Source organism: Meles meles, chromosome 7, assembly GCF_922984935.1.
Source record: "Meles meles chromosome 7, mMelMel3.1 paternal haplotype, whole genome shotgun sequence".
NCBI lineage: Eukaryota > Metazoa > Chordata > Mammalia > Carnivora > Mustelidae > Meles > Meles meles.
The window spans coordinates 4,916,030-4,929,123 of record NC_060072.1 but is presented as its reverse complement, the minus strand read 5'-3'; the positions used below and the strand labels follow the sequence as shown (position 1 = coordinate 4,929,123).

The 13,094-nt window shown below is 57.9% G+C and overlaps 1 protein-coding gene across 1 annotated transcript in view; it reads left to right on the top strand.

Annotated features, from left to right (window-relative positions):
- Positions 1 to 13,094, top strand: part of PARVB (parvin beta) — a 93,289-nt gene that overhangs the window by 74,448 nt on the left and 5,747 nt on the right. The window contains exons 9-11 of the mRNA XM_046012225.1: positions 4,094 to 4,155; positions 6,610 to 6,678; positions 11,339 to 11,440. Coding sequence (XP_045868181.1) covers positions 4,094 to 4,155; positions 6,610 to 6,678; positions 11,339 to 11,440 — 233 coding nt within the window. The remainder of the gene's footprint in view (positions 1 to 4,093; positions 4,156 to 6,609; positions 6,679 to 11,338; positions 11,441 to 13,094) is intronic.

Below are 13,094 nucleotides of genomic sequence, written 5' to 3'. Positions count from 1 at the left end.
AGCCCTTGCACTTGAGTGCCCTCTGCTCGGAATGTTCTCCCTCTGGACTCGACGGAGGCTCACTCCTCAGCTCTTCCCAGGAGGCCCGCCCTGTGCCCCCGCCCCTGCCCAGCCCGAGTACTCTGTGCTGGCTGACGCTCACAGGGCCCTGCCACCGCCTGGCAGACTCGGGGTGCCGGGATGGCCTGGGGACCCTCGGCCCCTCCCTCTGCCCCTTCCCCCGTGGCTTCCTGAACTGTAAGCGTCCTGTGGGCTGGAGCTGTGTCTTCCTCGGCGTGCGTGTCCCGGAGCTGCTGCCAGCCCCGGGCTGCAGACATCCAGGAGCTTCCAGCACACCAGGGAGACCCTCCTTGGCTATGGCTGCCCGCTGGGTTTCACCAGGGGTCCTGTTCTGTGCTCATTTCTCACCTGAGCGCTGTGAGCTCGGGAGGGAGGGGTTGCCCTGCCCCCCACACAGAGGCCCCCCCCCTTCCCTGAGTCATCCCTGTCCTGGCTGAGGTGGGCTGGGAGGCCCATCTCCCTAGAGGAGCTGGGAGCTGCTGCCTGGTCTCCATGGCAACGGGCTTGCTGGCTGCATCTCCCCCGCAGGCGGCCCCTCCCCCGCCCTGGGCTTCGGGACAGGGGAGAAGGGGGGAGAAGCTCTCCTCCTCCGCTCCCCGTCTCCTCCTAAGGTCTCCCCTTTCTGCCGACAGCTTGTGTCCCCACTGCAGCCTGACTGGGCCAGCTGTGCTACCTCTGGCGGCCACCCTGGGGCACTCCTTGCCCTTCGGGACCTGCTCTGAGCCTCCCTCAGGCCACAGTCTGCAACCCCCCCCCCCCCCAGCTTTCCTGTGCTTCTCTTTGCGCTTTCTGTTCCCTGTCTGGAACGCCCTTCCTCCCTTTCTTGTCCCAGGAAACCCTGGCTTGGCAGGAGGCCTCGGTCCCCTGTCCCTTTGTCCATGGGCCCCATGGTGCTTCCGTGGACCAGGCCGCTCACAGGAACAGGGAAGTGGCTGGAACATCGTGTGGTCGTCCGCCCCTCGGCGTCGGTGGGGCAGATGGGGGCACCTGGACCCCATGTCCGTGGGTGGCATGCTGACGCCCGGCGGGCGGGAGGCGGGCTCCGTGTTGCCACGTTCCTGCAGACGAGCCAGAAATTCCTATTTATATTTTAAAAAGGTTAAACAAACAAAACAACTATATTTGGACTGATGGTCACACCCGTGAGGGTCGCACTGGGGCAGACGCCGGCCCTTCCCGGCTGATTTGGCCCCTTTCTGAGCCCTCGCTGGCTACCTCAGTTTACCCATCTGCCTCTACCCGGCCCGTGTCCCTCCCTGTTTGTCCCCGTGACTGTCGCCAGAGCTTCCTGAGGGACCAGAGGGAGGGGCGGGCTCAGAGAGGACATTGAATGAACTGAGCCCGAGCCCCGGCGACCTGCCTGCCAGACAGTGGGCTTGTCCCTTGAGGCCCCGTGTGTTTCGTTCTAACACCGACCGTGAGCTGGGGACTATTTTTACTACCACATTACGGAGGAGGAAACGGGGTTAGGGAAGGAGGTGAGTGGCCTGAAGTCCCGGGACTTCGAAGGCTGCGGGAACCTGTTCTCACTCCCGAGGCCAGGCCTCCCGCGCCTGGCCGGCAGCAGGTGAGGGCGGCGCAGGGGCAGCGGGCCTCTGCTCCCTCCTGCGGCTCCCCTGCACGCCTTCGCTCTGAGCCCAGCGGTGGCCCAGCTAAATATACCCGGCTGACGTCAAGCTCTCTCCTGCTCCGAGAGTTTTTCTCAAGCTGCATTTAAAGTTTGTGTTTTGCTTTGTAAAGATTTAGCTTTTTTCCCCCTCCCTTAGCAGACTGTCGTATTGAGTCTCATCTGACTTAAATGATTATAAAAATAATTTACAGCTGCCTGCTAGAGGAGCTGGAGGAGGGGCCGCTCTGCGTGGCCGGGCCTTTTGGTTGCTGTTGGCTTTCAGGTGGAGGAAGCTGGGCGGTCCTCCCCCGTGAACGCTCGCACCCCCCATGCATGGGTGCATCGTGCGATATGCACAACATACACGCTCGTGCATGGTGCCCTCGTGCGTGCACACACGCTGCACAAACCCCGTGCACACACATGTGCACGTACATGCAGCCGACATGGATGTGCAAATACGCACCACACATGCTAGCGCGCGCACACACACACACACACACACACACACACAGCCCCCTTCCACCTCTCCCTTCTTCTTTACCTCCCACCTTCCCTCTCCCCACCCCCCAGGCCAAGGAGGATGCTACCTGCGCTGGGGCGGTGAGTTGCGTCCCCATGCCCTAGACCTTGGACACCGAGCGCCTTCCTTTCGGGGCCGGACTGCGGGGAAGGGCTGGGACGCTTCCTCCAGGAGACCTGGTTCTCCGGCTTACTTGGGTACCAGCCTGTCTTCTCTCTGATTTCTGCCTCCCTCCCCTTGCATGGGCAGGCCAGGCAGTCCTGAAGCAAGCCCTGGGTCAGCTCTGGTTCTGGGCTCCCAGCCGTTCCCAGAGACGCGGTGGAGGTTTCCTACCCCCGCCGCACCCTATCTGGCTGGGCTCCCCAGCCCTCAGCCCTCCATGCTGGGGTCTGCCCTGAAGCCCCTGCTAGTAATAGTGGGGCTCTCTGCTGGCTGAGGTCCTGTGTTGCTCCAAGCACCTTGGGGGGACAGCTGGCTCCTGGAAGACAGAAGTTGGGGCTCCAGGGCCTTCCAGATGCCCTCCTCCCTTTCCCTCTCTGCCCCACCGGTGACTCCCCACAGCCCCGCATCCACTCTGAGGCCTCAGTCTTCCTGCCTGGACTCCGGGCTGCAGGGGGCTCTTTCCTGCCTCCAGGCCCCCTCCCCCAAGCAACAACAGGCTAGAACCGGGCAGCCACCGGCTGCTGCTTCCCCGCTGAGAGCCGTCTTGGCCTCCAGTGCCTGCCGTTGGAAAGGGAAGGGATTGGTTCTGCATTGATTTGGAGCACACGGCTGGGCCCTTGAGTGGCAGAGCAGGTCGGGGCTCACCCGGAAGAAGGAGGGTGGGTGGGAAACGACGGAACAGGCCACCTCGGACCCTGCCGGTGCTCCCACAGAGGGGGACACCCCCAGAAGAATTGCTGGAGAGAGAGAGTCCGGAGCAGGTTCTCCTATTTGTTCATTTGTCCTGAGGCGGTGGCGGGAACAAGTGAGACAGTGGTTTCAGCCAGCACGGAGCTGAGAGGCCTGCAACGACTCTCCAGCAGACCCATGATAATAAGGTGTACTCAAGCAGTGGCTAAGGGCATTGAGATGCATACCAGGGTCAGAGGACAGGGAGCTGGCATGGGGCACTCTTCTCCGTGTAGATGGTCATGGAAGGCCCTTCAGAGGTGGTGACATCTGAGAGGAAGCTGAAGGAAGTGACAGGTAGATAGCCCGTGCAAAGGCCCTGTGGTAGGCGCGTGATGAGGAGAAGCCAGGAAGCTGGTTGGTGGCGTGAAGTCAGGGAGGGTGGTGTGTGTTAGGGGGTGATTCTGACCGTTGGATCTCGTGGGCCACGGGAGACCAAATGAATTTTATCCTCGAGTGATAAGAAGCTGTTGGAGAGTTTTGGTGGGGGGCAGGGATGGGGAGGGGCAAGAAACGATCCAGTCTACCGTGTTCCTGCCGGGAGAAGGGATCGGAGGGCTGGGGGTGGAGGAGGGAAGCCAGCTAAGGCAGGAGGCTCCAGCTGCCACCGGTGAGGGCCCGGGGCTGGTGTGGGGCTGGCCGCTGTGCTGATCGGGAGATGTGCTCAGAGGTGGCAGCGAGGTTTACTGGTACGCATCGCAAGGAACGTGGGGCAGGAGAGAGGTGGGCAAGGGACGCCTCAAGTCGAGGATGTCATGGGGGCGGATGTTCCAGTGCTACCCGTGAAGTTCACGTTACAAGGCAGAAACTGAGGGCGGGGTGGACGTAAAAGCATTTTTACCCTGATTTTGCTCCCAGCTGCACCTGCCCTTGGGTTCTGGCGGGGAGTGTAGGGGCGGGACATCCCCGGGCGGGGGGGGGGGGGGGTCAGGAGCTGCCTGGTTCCCGGGATAGGACCCCACGGGACATTTCCATCAACCCTGCCTGTGCCTCTCCACTTGCCCCCGCAGAGCGGGACGCCTTCGACACCCTCTTCGACCACGCCCCGGACAAGCTCAGCGTGGTGAAGAAGGTAAGCTCCGGGCCGGGCTGCTTCCCTCCGTCCCCAGGCCTCTCTCCACAGCACGCGCTCTATGCCGGGAAGAAGGTGGGAACATGTTTGAAATCTCTGAAATGTTTGCCACATGGATTGAAGTGTAATTATAGTCAAAAACGTAACTACAGTGCATAAAATTAGCGCCTTTTAACTCAACATCTCTGCTCCCTGGGTGTCTCCCTGCCCACCCGCCCGCTTCTGTTGAGTGAATTAGCCAGCCAGCGCCCGCGTGGTCCTTCATTCCGACTCGAGGCTTTTTCTCAATGTGGAAATGTTTTCAAGTGTGTCAGCCTGCTGGCTCGAGCAGGCCTCATTACCACGAGGCTGTATTCACAGCCTGCCCGGGACACAGGCAGGCCTTTGCCGGCTGAGCTGCTTGGAGCACGTGTTTGGCCCATTTCCCTCCAAACAGGAGCGCCAAGGAGAGGCACTTCATCAGCCCAGGCAGCCTGCGTGTAGGCTACGGATGGAAAAAAAAGAAAAAAAAAACCATGTGAACTGAGGCTGTGGAGTCAGGGGTAGGGGATGATGAGCTTCAAGGGGGATCTGCCGGGAGGGCCTGTTCTCACCCAGAAGGAATCGAGACTCAGCTCTCAGCCCGTGTTGTTATCTGAGCGCCTGCAGACGTCTCGTCTGGGGAGGCACTGAGAGGATGGGTGCCCTTTCCACCTCCCTGTAAAATCCAAGGAGCGGTCATTTCTGCCCACGCGCCCTAAGGGAGAGAGCTCTTTGTCTAACACAACTGCCCGCAACAGGTTTCTTAATGCAGGACTTCTCAGGACCTTTAATACGCTGGCATGGGTTGGAATTCTCCAATATGGGACTCGGTAGGATGCATTTTCTAAGCTTATTGTCGATGGTGAGGTCTGTTTGTTTATGTTGTGATTGAATGTATTAAATTCCCATGGAACCCACTTGTGGAAAATGCTGCTGCGTCCTGGGACAATGAGAGTATTTTAGTTGTTGGAAGCACATCGCAAAAGGCTGGCAGTGCCCGTCCTGGGTGGAGCCTTCTTAGCATCCTTGGGTCATGACTGACGCACCTTGGGGTATCCGAGCAGTGCCCCCAACCCCTACCCCCATCACATCTGGGTCCCAGGAACTCATGCACAAGAAGATTCAAATCTGGCCCCTCCCCTACCTGTCAACTATGTGACCTGAGGCAGATGATAACACCTACCTCAGTTTCCCCACCTGTCAGGACCGAGGCGGGACCCACCTCTCAGGGGCGCTGTGGGAGTAAAATGTCATCATGTCCGTGCAAAGGCCCAGTGCGCAGTATACTGGATAGCGTTGAGCGTGGCACGAGGTCTGTCTGTCGGTAGATAAGATGTTAATTCATTCTTTGAAAAGATGCCTTTTGGGCACTGGGGACGAATGAGAAAATCTTTCTATCTGCCTGACAGCTTCCTGCTTCCAGCCCGGCTCTCCCACACCCCCACAGGAGAATTGCCATGTTGATGGCTCCTTGTGCCCCAGGAAAAAGCAGGGGGTCCTTGCCCACCTCTCCGGGGTCGCCCCCTCCTGCTCCCTCCCGTCCCATCCACATCCAGCGGCAGTCTGAAGATCCCAAAGCGTTTGCACATAGCACGGGCCCGGGGTTCTTGCTCGGCCCGCCCCGCCCCAGGCCCACTCAGATGCTCCCTCCCTTGGCATCCTGTGATGCCGTGGCCTCTCCTCCGTGGCACGTCTTGCATGCTGGGCTCTCGCCCTTGATTGCTCTGTGTCCCCCACCAGGCACGTATATGGAGAACTGTGCCACGGGCTCTCCAGGGGGGACCCTGTCCCTCCGTCTTCGTGGCCCCGGCACCAAGCAGAGTGCCTGGCATGTAGTAATTGCTCGGTAAACTTGACTAGCACGACTAAGGAAAGGCCATCATATCCAGGGGCGGGCTGGGATGTGGCTAGTGTTGTGTCCCACTGAAGCTGGGTTTGCTGGCGGAGAAGAGTTACAAGGGACAAGTTTTAAAAAACTTTGGCTAGAGAGGAGAAGCCGGTGGCATGCTGCCCAGAGCTCAAGCTTACCCAAGGTTACCGAAGCAGGTGCGTGTGGCCCCTCGGATCAGCCTTCTGTCATTCCAGGTCACATCTAAGACCCATCTAAAAACACAGTCCTCTCCCCCTGACAGTTTCATCCTTCTTGAGGAGCTGATTGTCCCCTGCAGGGCTGTTAAACACTTACGGGTGTGTGGATAAGCAGGTGTACTCCAGCTGGTGGACAGAGAGGTGCGTTTTCTTCTCCAGCGGGGATAGTATATGGAGGCATTTTTCCATTAAAACCAAGGGTCGCTGCGAGAATCTGAGCCTTTTTTTTAGCAAACATTGGAGATGATGGGAGCATCTCCCAAGCCAAGGTCAGGTCCGTCCCGTCGAATGGGAGCGGACGAGTGGCCTCTCTCACTCACGGCTCCCGTGTCTTTGCCTTCACAGTCTCTCATCACGTTTGTGAACAAGCACTTGAACAAGCTGAACTTGGAGGTGACGGAACTGGAGACCCAGGTGAGCATTGTTCTGGGGTTCGTGTTTTCAGCCAGCTCTCCGATCCCGCGTGGAGCACAAAGGAGACCGGCGCCGTCTTGTTGGCCCGACAAGGAGTCCGCCCTACAGTCGGAACAGCGAGGCCCAGCTGCTCTGGCCTTCTCTCGGGCCCTCTGTCATAATTTCCTGTGGCTGCTGGAACCGAGTCCCACAGACCAAGCGGCTTGAACCACAGACATTTCCATCCTCATGGTCCTGGAGGCTGGAGTCCCGGACCCACGTGGGCTGGGCTGCTTCCTTCGGAGGCCTTCAGGAGTGACTTCTTCCAGAGAAGGTCACGTTCACAGGTTCCGAGGTTAGGACTCCAGCACATTTTTTAGGGGACACAGCTGTACCCTAACACCCTCGGAGGCATCACACCTCCCCCACTGAAGGGCCTTGGCATGTGCAATTCTTCCAGTCTAGAATGTTCCGTGCGCCCCCCCCCCCCTTCTGTTCCCCATTGCCATGCTTATTGCGCGAGCGCTCGCGGAGTACCTGTCCAGTGAGTGTGCATGAAATGTCTCTTCCGTGGGCGGCGTGTGAAGTATCCTCCCACGCCCCATTCAGAGCTCATGCTGCAGAGTGGAAATCCATTTCAGGCAATCAGCGGGCATCAAAGACGAAGTATAATTTTCCCGGGATTAGCTGGGTGCCCAAATTCGGAGCTGTTCGCGTTCTTGGTGTAGATCCCTCTAACCCCCAGCTGATCCTCCTTAAACCCTTGGGTGATTGCCTCCGTTCCTGTCTCTCTCTTTGCCTTTCCTCATTTGCTTTTCTAATTAAAAAAGTAATTTAGGTTCATTGTAGAATGTCTGAAAATGCAGATAAGCAAAACAAAAATCGTTCCTAATCCCAGCTCCCAGAGATAACTGTGCCGAGCGCTTTGTTCCAGACCTTTCCTCCACCTGGCTGGCTGATCACGGACCTCATGGGTCTGTCCTGGAAAGCCGAACGGGCCGTTCGTAGCGAGTGTGTTTATTTGTGCATCGTTTGTGACATTTTCTGAACACTTAGCCTCTGCTTACTTGCCGTTAGGTGTATCAGGGGTCCACAAGTGTCCTCACTGGCCTCCTTTCTCCCTCCCCGCCGCCTCCCCCCTTCATCCTGTCCAGACCTACCCGACTGCCGTTCTTGTGGAGTCTTCCAGACGTCTTACACACACACGTGTATTTTGTTAACGACAGTGGCTCGTGCAACACGGCTCCTCTGTTACGCCTTTTATCGCTGGGGTCTTTCTGGTGCTGTCTGTGTGTGTGATTCCATCTCGTCCTTCCCTTGCCTGGCCGGTCTGTCTGTCTGTCTGCACTGGTCACCTCCGAGGACTGCCACCTCTTCCGTCCGTTATAACGCACCTCGTGGCACGAAGCCCACTCCTGCTCTCACGACGGGGGGCGCAGGCGCTCTCTGCCCTCAGCTTCTGCTGCCCGTGCCCTCGCTTCGTCAGGACACGCTCCTAGAAGGCCGTGATGCTTTGAGGGCCCGGGAAGGCTTGCCCGCCTGCACGCCCTGGGCCCTGCGAGCCATTCCCCACTCTCACTTCCCGCCGGCCCGCACGCCAGCAGGAGCGGCCAGAAGCCACAGACCGAGACTCTGGCCCTCAGTTTGCGTGGATCTGGAGGTACCCAGTGTCTCCTTTTTTCTCTCTCATCACACTTCAAGGGGATTTTAACCACTGTCCGGCAGGAAGGAGGTATTTTTATAAATAACATTCATCGTCAGGGAGATGTGGGCTCAAAGCCCTGCTCAGGGTGTGTGTGTCCGCGCGCGCGCGTGTTTATGTATGTGTTTAAAACCACTTCTATATTTTGGGCAGCTTCCTAGCTGTGTGATACCGAGCCGGTTACTCAACTTCTCTGTGCTTCTCTTCTCATGTTGAGGGGGCAGCACATACGGGGAGGCTTAACGGAGGTCGTGCCCTTACGAGCTGGGTATTGATGAAGACAGTGCCGTGGGAGTCGTGGGGCATCTGGGGGGTGGATCTCAGCTAGGGCATGCCCCCACCTCGGGACAAATGTGTGCTCTTGTGAGTGTGAGCTAGAGGGTCCGTTGGCTGATAAGCTGTGGTGCTCTGCCCGGCTCTCGCTCTCCCCGGCGCCCCTCTCCCTCCCGCACCTTCCCCTGCATCTCTCCCACTGCCCCATGCACGAGGGGGCCAGGGCTGGGTTCGGGAATGCCATGGAAGGGAGCAGAGGCTCTCCGCTTGTCTCGGCTCCCTGCGCTTCCCGGGCAGGTGATGGGGGGAGGATCGTCATTCGTGGATGGCCTGGAAATGGGTCCGTATTGCCGAGAGAGCTGGTTTCTCCGGGCCTGCTGCTGGCTCGGTGTCGGCGGGGCAGTCCCACCAGCATGGTCTACCAGGGAGCCGTCCTTGGCAAGCCCTGCAAGGAGGGTGCCCCTCTGCCTTGGTCTTTGTTCTTCACTCTCCTTCCCCTTTCTACGTGGTGATATGGGACTCTTGTGATCTCGACTTTTCTTCTTTAAATTGGAGGCCTTGATGGCCGGCCTAGGACAGTGGGGGGAGCTGCTGTTTTTAATAAAGTCCTCCTTTGGCTCATTTTATCCACTGTATGTCGCTAGTCTCGGGAAGCTGAAGGGGCCTGGGTGCCCAGCCCCTCGCGGCCGTCCTACCATCCCGCCGTCCCGCGCGGCAGTCTTCCAGACCAGGGGACCATGCTGGCCAAGAGAGCTTCCTCGTAGGGATGGAGGGGTTCTGTCACCACGCGTCGGCTGCAGGAGCCGCTGGCCATGTGTGGCCTCTGGGCACCGAAATGTGGCTGGTGTGACCGAGGAACGGAATTTTGTATTTTCGTTAAACATCTTTTCAGTTTAAACATCTTGGAACTTGGTTACGTAATAGCGTGAATGTACAAAGCTGAACTGTACACTTAGAAATGGTTAATGTGGGGGCGCCTGGGTGGCTCAGTCGGTTAAGCGTCTGCCTTCGGCTCAGGTCATGATCTCAGGGTCCTGGGATCGAGCCCCGCATCGGGCTCTCTGCTCAGCGGGGGGCCTGCTTCCCCCTGCCCCACCCCCGCCTGCCGCTCTGCTTGCTTATGCTGTCTCTCTCACACAAATAAATAAACACAATCTTTTAAAAAAATGGTTAATATGGTACATTCTAGGTATGTTTTATTACGACTCAAAAAAAAAAAAAAAAAACCCACATACGCCAGACAGAAAAGGATAAGGAGTTTCGGTTTTGCAAAATGACGTGAGTTCTAGAACGGAGCCTGGCCGGATGGTTGCACACAGCATGAATGGACTTCACGCCAGCAGCCTGGATACTAAAACGTGGTTAAGATGGTAGATTTCATGTTACGTATGTTTTACCGCAGCGACAAAGAATAAACCAGCAACATTCAAACAAAAAAATGTCTGATTTCAATAGGCACGTGTGACCAGTGGCAGTCGTATGGAACTACACAGTCTCAGACATCTGGAGGCCGAGGTCCTCACAGGTCCTGGCCGGGCAGCGGACCCCAGCCAGTCTCGGACCCTCAGAGACGCCCCCTCTGTGCTCTGTGGGGATGGCTGAGGCCCTCTGTCCCTTCTATACCTCGGTTCTCTTGTCCCCTTGGGCAAATTTTGTTTTGTCCTCACCGGTCTCCATTGCTTTATCTTTTTTTTTTTTTTTAAGATTTTATTTATTTATTTGACAGACAGAGATCACAAGTAGGCAGAGAGGCAGGCAGAGAGAGAGGAGGAAGCAGGCTTCCCGCCGAGCAGAGAGCCCAATGCAGGGCTCGATCCCAGGACCCTGAGATCATGACCTGAGCCGAAGGCAGAGGCTTTAACCCACTGAGCCACCCAGGCGCCCCCATTGCTTTATCTTTAAAAGGAGTAATTGTTCCCTGGCTTACTGGGGGTTGGGGAGAGCAGTCTTCCAAAGAGTCGGGGCTTTTGTTCTAGATTCCTGGTCCCCCTCGTGGGGGTGGTTGGTGCTGCCAGGCCAGGTAGTGGGGGTGGGGTGGGTTGGGGGACCTGGATTGAGGGTAGCAGCCTGCGGCCCTTTCCCTGACCCAGCGCCGCCCGGTGTTCAAGGGCCGGCTGGGATGGACACTAGAGGCTCATCTCGATGGACCTCAAAGGCTCATGGTCACCGGGGCTCAAGCAGGGGAAAGTGTCGTCTGGCACCGTGAGCACAGCGAGAAGAATGTGCTCAGACAGCTGACAAAGGGAGCAGGGGCACAGGGCAGCAGACCCCAGACCAGAGCCTAGGGCACCCTGCAGGTCGTGGACAGACGGGTCATCCCAGCAGCCAACAACGCTGATGGGGCGCTCCCTGTGTGCTGGGCCCTCCCTGTCTGCCTTCTCACTGCGTCCCCATGCCGACCCCAAGAGACGGGAGCCAGTGTTACCCCGAGGTCGGTAGTGGGGGGCTGGGCCTTGTGGTCAGGCTGCCGGCTTCTAGAGCCGTGCCCGTGTCCGCGTGGACACGCTCCGACCCCAAACACGTGTGTGCCCACGTCCAGTCCCGAGCGAGATGCTCTGCTCCCAGGTCCTTCTCCTGATCGCAAGCTCCTGCCCGAACAAGGCACGGATTTCTTGCTTTAAAACGTTTTCCTTCTTTGGGAGAGAACGCAGGATGTTCCCCGCCTCCCTGCGCAGCCCCGACACCTCACCCCGCGTCTCTCTGTAGTTTGCAGATGGCGTCTACCTGGTCCTGCTCATGGGCCTTCTGGAGGACTACTTCGTCCCCCTGCACAACTTCTACCTGACGCCGGACAGCTTCGACCAGAAGGTACGTGTGTGGTCTCCATCCCCAGAGCAGCCCCAGACGCGCTTGCTAAAGTGCACAGCCTAGACGGGCCCCTGATGGCTCTTCCTGGAGTCTAGCTAGAGTTTTTGGGAAAACAGGACTGCCGCCAAATGGTACCACTGTGAGACATGACCCGACCCTCCGTCACGGAAGTAAGCCCATCAGTCATGCCAGACGCTCCCGGGTGCTGTGTGTCCCGTCCTCCTCGGGGTCTTTCCCCTGGGACGGTACCCTTGGTAATCCTGGTGGCCCAAGGCCGCAGACTGGCACAGCCCTCCCGCGTCGATGCCGTACCCAGGTCACTTCTGGTTTTTCCGCCTGCTTCTGCCCTCCTCAATGCTGCTGTTCTCAGTGGTGGCCCAGAGTCCCGTGGCTCCAACACCCCTGTCTCCCTGTTCCCCCGCTCTTGGACAATTAACCTGTTTCTGGTTGTTTTCACAATGATATAATAGAGCATCTTCTCCAGTCTTTCTTTCCATCAGTCCGTCTCTCTGTCTGTATCTGTCTCCCTTCCTGTGGATTGTTTTCTAGGAAAATTCCCTACATGGGATTGTTTGGGTCAAAGCGCCTCAGCTTTGGATCCGGGTTGCTGCCTCCCCCGTGTCCCTGTCTGTGCCCGGGTGTCCTGCCTGCTCCTCGGGGCTCCCCGGAGTTCAGCCCGTCCAGACAGCAGTCGGTGCGTGGCCTTCAGAAACTTGGCTCGTGTACAGGCCATATTGCTTCGAACTCAGGGCATCTGTCGTTGGATTTTCCCAAAGCGCTAGACCCGTGAGTCCGAGAGGCAGACAATGCAAGCAGGTGGCAGGGAAACGTCCGACATTGGGGCCAGTGTTTATCAATCTGCATACTTCTGGCACCTTCCAGGCCGTCCGCTCGCGGCCAAATGTTGTTCCTGCCTCGCCTGCTGAGACGGAATCAGAACAGATTAGAGAGGGCCTGGCGTGGTGGAGCCAGGGTGAGTGGAGAGCGCGAGCCAGAGCGGAGCGCCGTCAGAAACAAGGGTGCCTGTTGTTCTGGAAACGAGAACACAGATAATGTGAGGAAGAGGCTCTTGCGTTTCCAGGCCCTACGGGGCCGCTGCAGAAACATTGTTTGGGAGAGAGAGTTCCTTTGTTCCGATTAATAATGATGCCGGCAGGAATGGTGAGTCGAGCCAAGGGGTTTTTTTCCAAGAGGAGACTGTGCACAAGGCAGGGTAGGGGAGCCTTCTCTCTGGCCCCGGCCTTACTCCCTTTGCAGCAGGGGTGAACGTTTTTGGGGGGTGCCTCCCTGGCCTGGGGAGTGTGAGACTCCCCAGTGACCATCTGTCTGTGCCTCTGCCCGAGGCAAGGTGCTGCTGTCCCCAAGCAGAGCGATGACCTCTGTTTTTAAAACAATTGTACTAGATTGTAAAAAAGACCAGACCCCCTAGGTTCCTGCAGACAGACAAACGACCCCCTCTGAGCTTTCTGAGATATGGGTGTGACTCCTCGCTATTTGTTTTATAATCTTACTCTGTGGGAGCCACTTTGCTGAGTACCTTGTGCCCTTAGATCATCTTTCTGGAAGATTCCACAGCATCCCTCTTTCTTGGGAGTGGAGTGTGTCCTGGAGACTCAGAGATGGTTCTTACCGGCAAATGCTAGAAAGGGCTTCA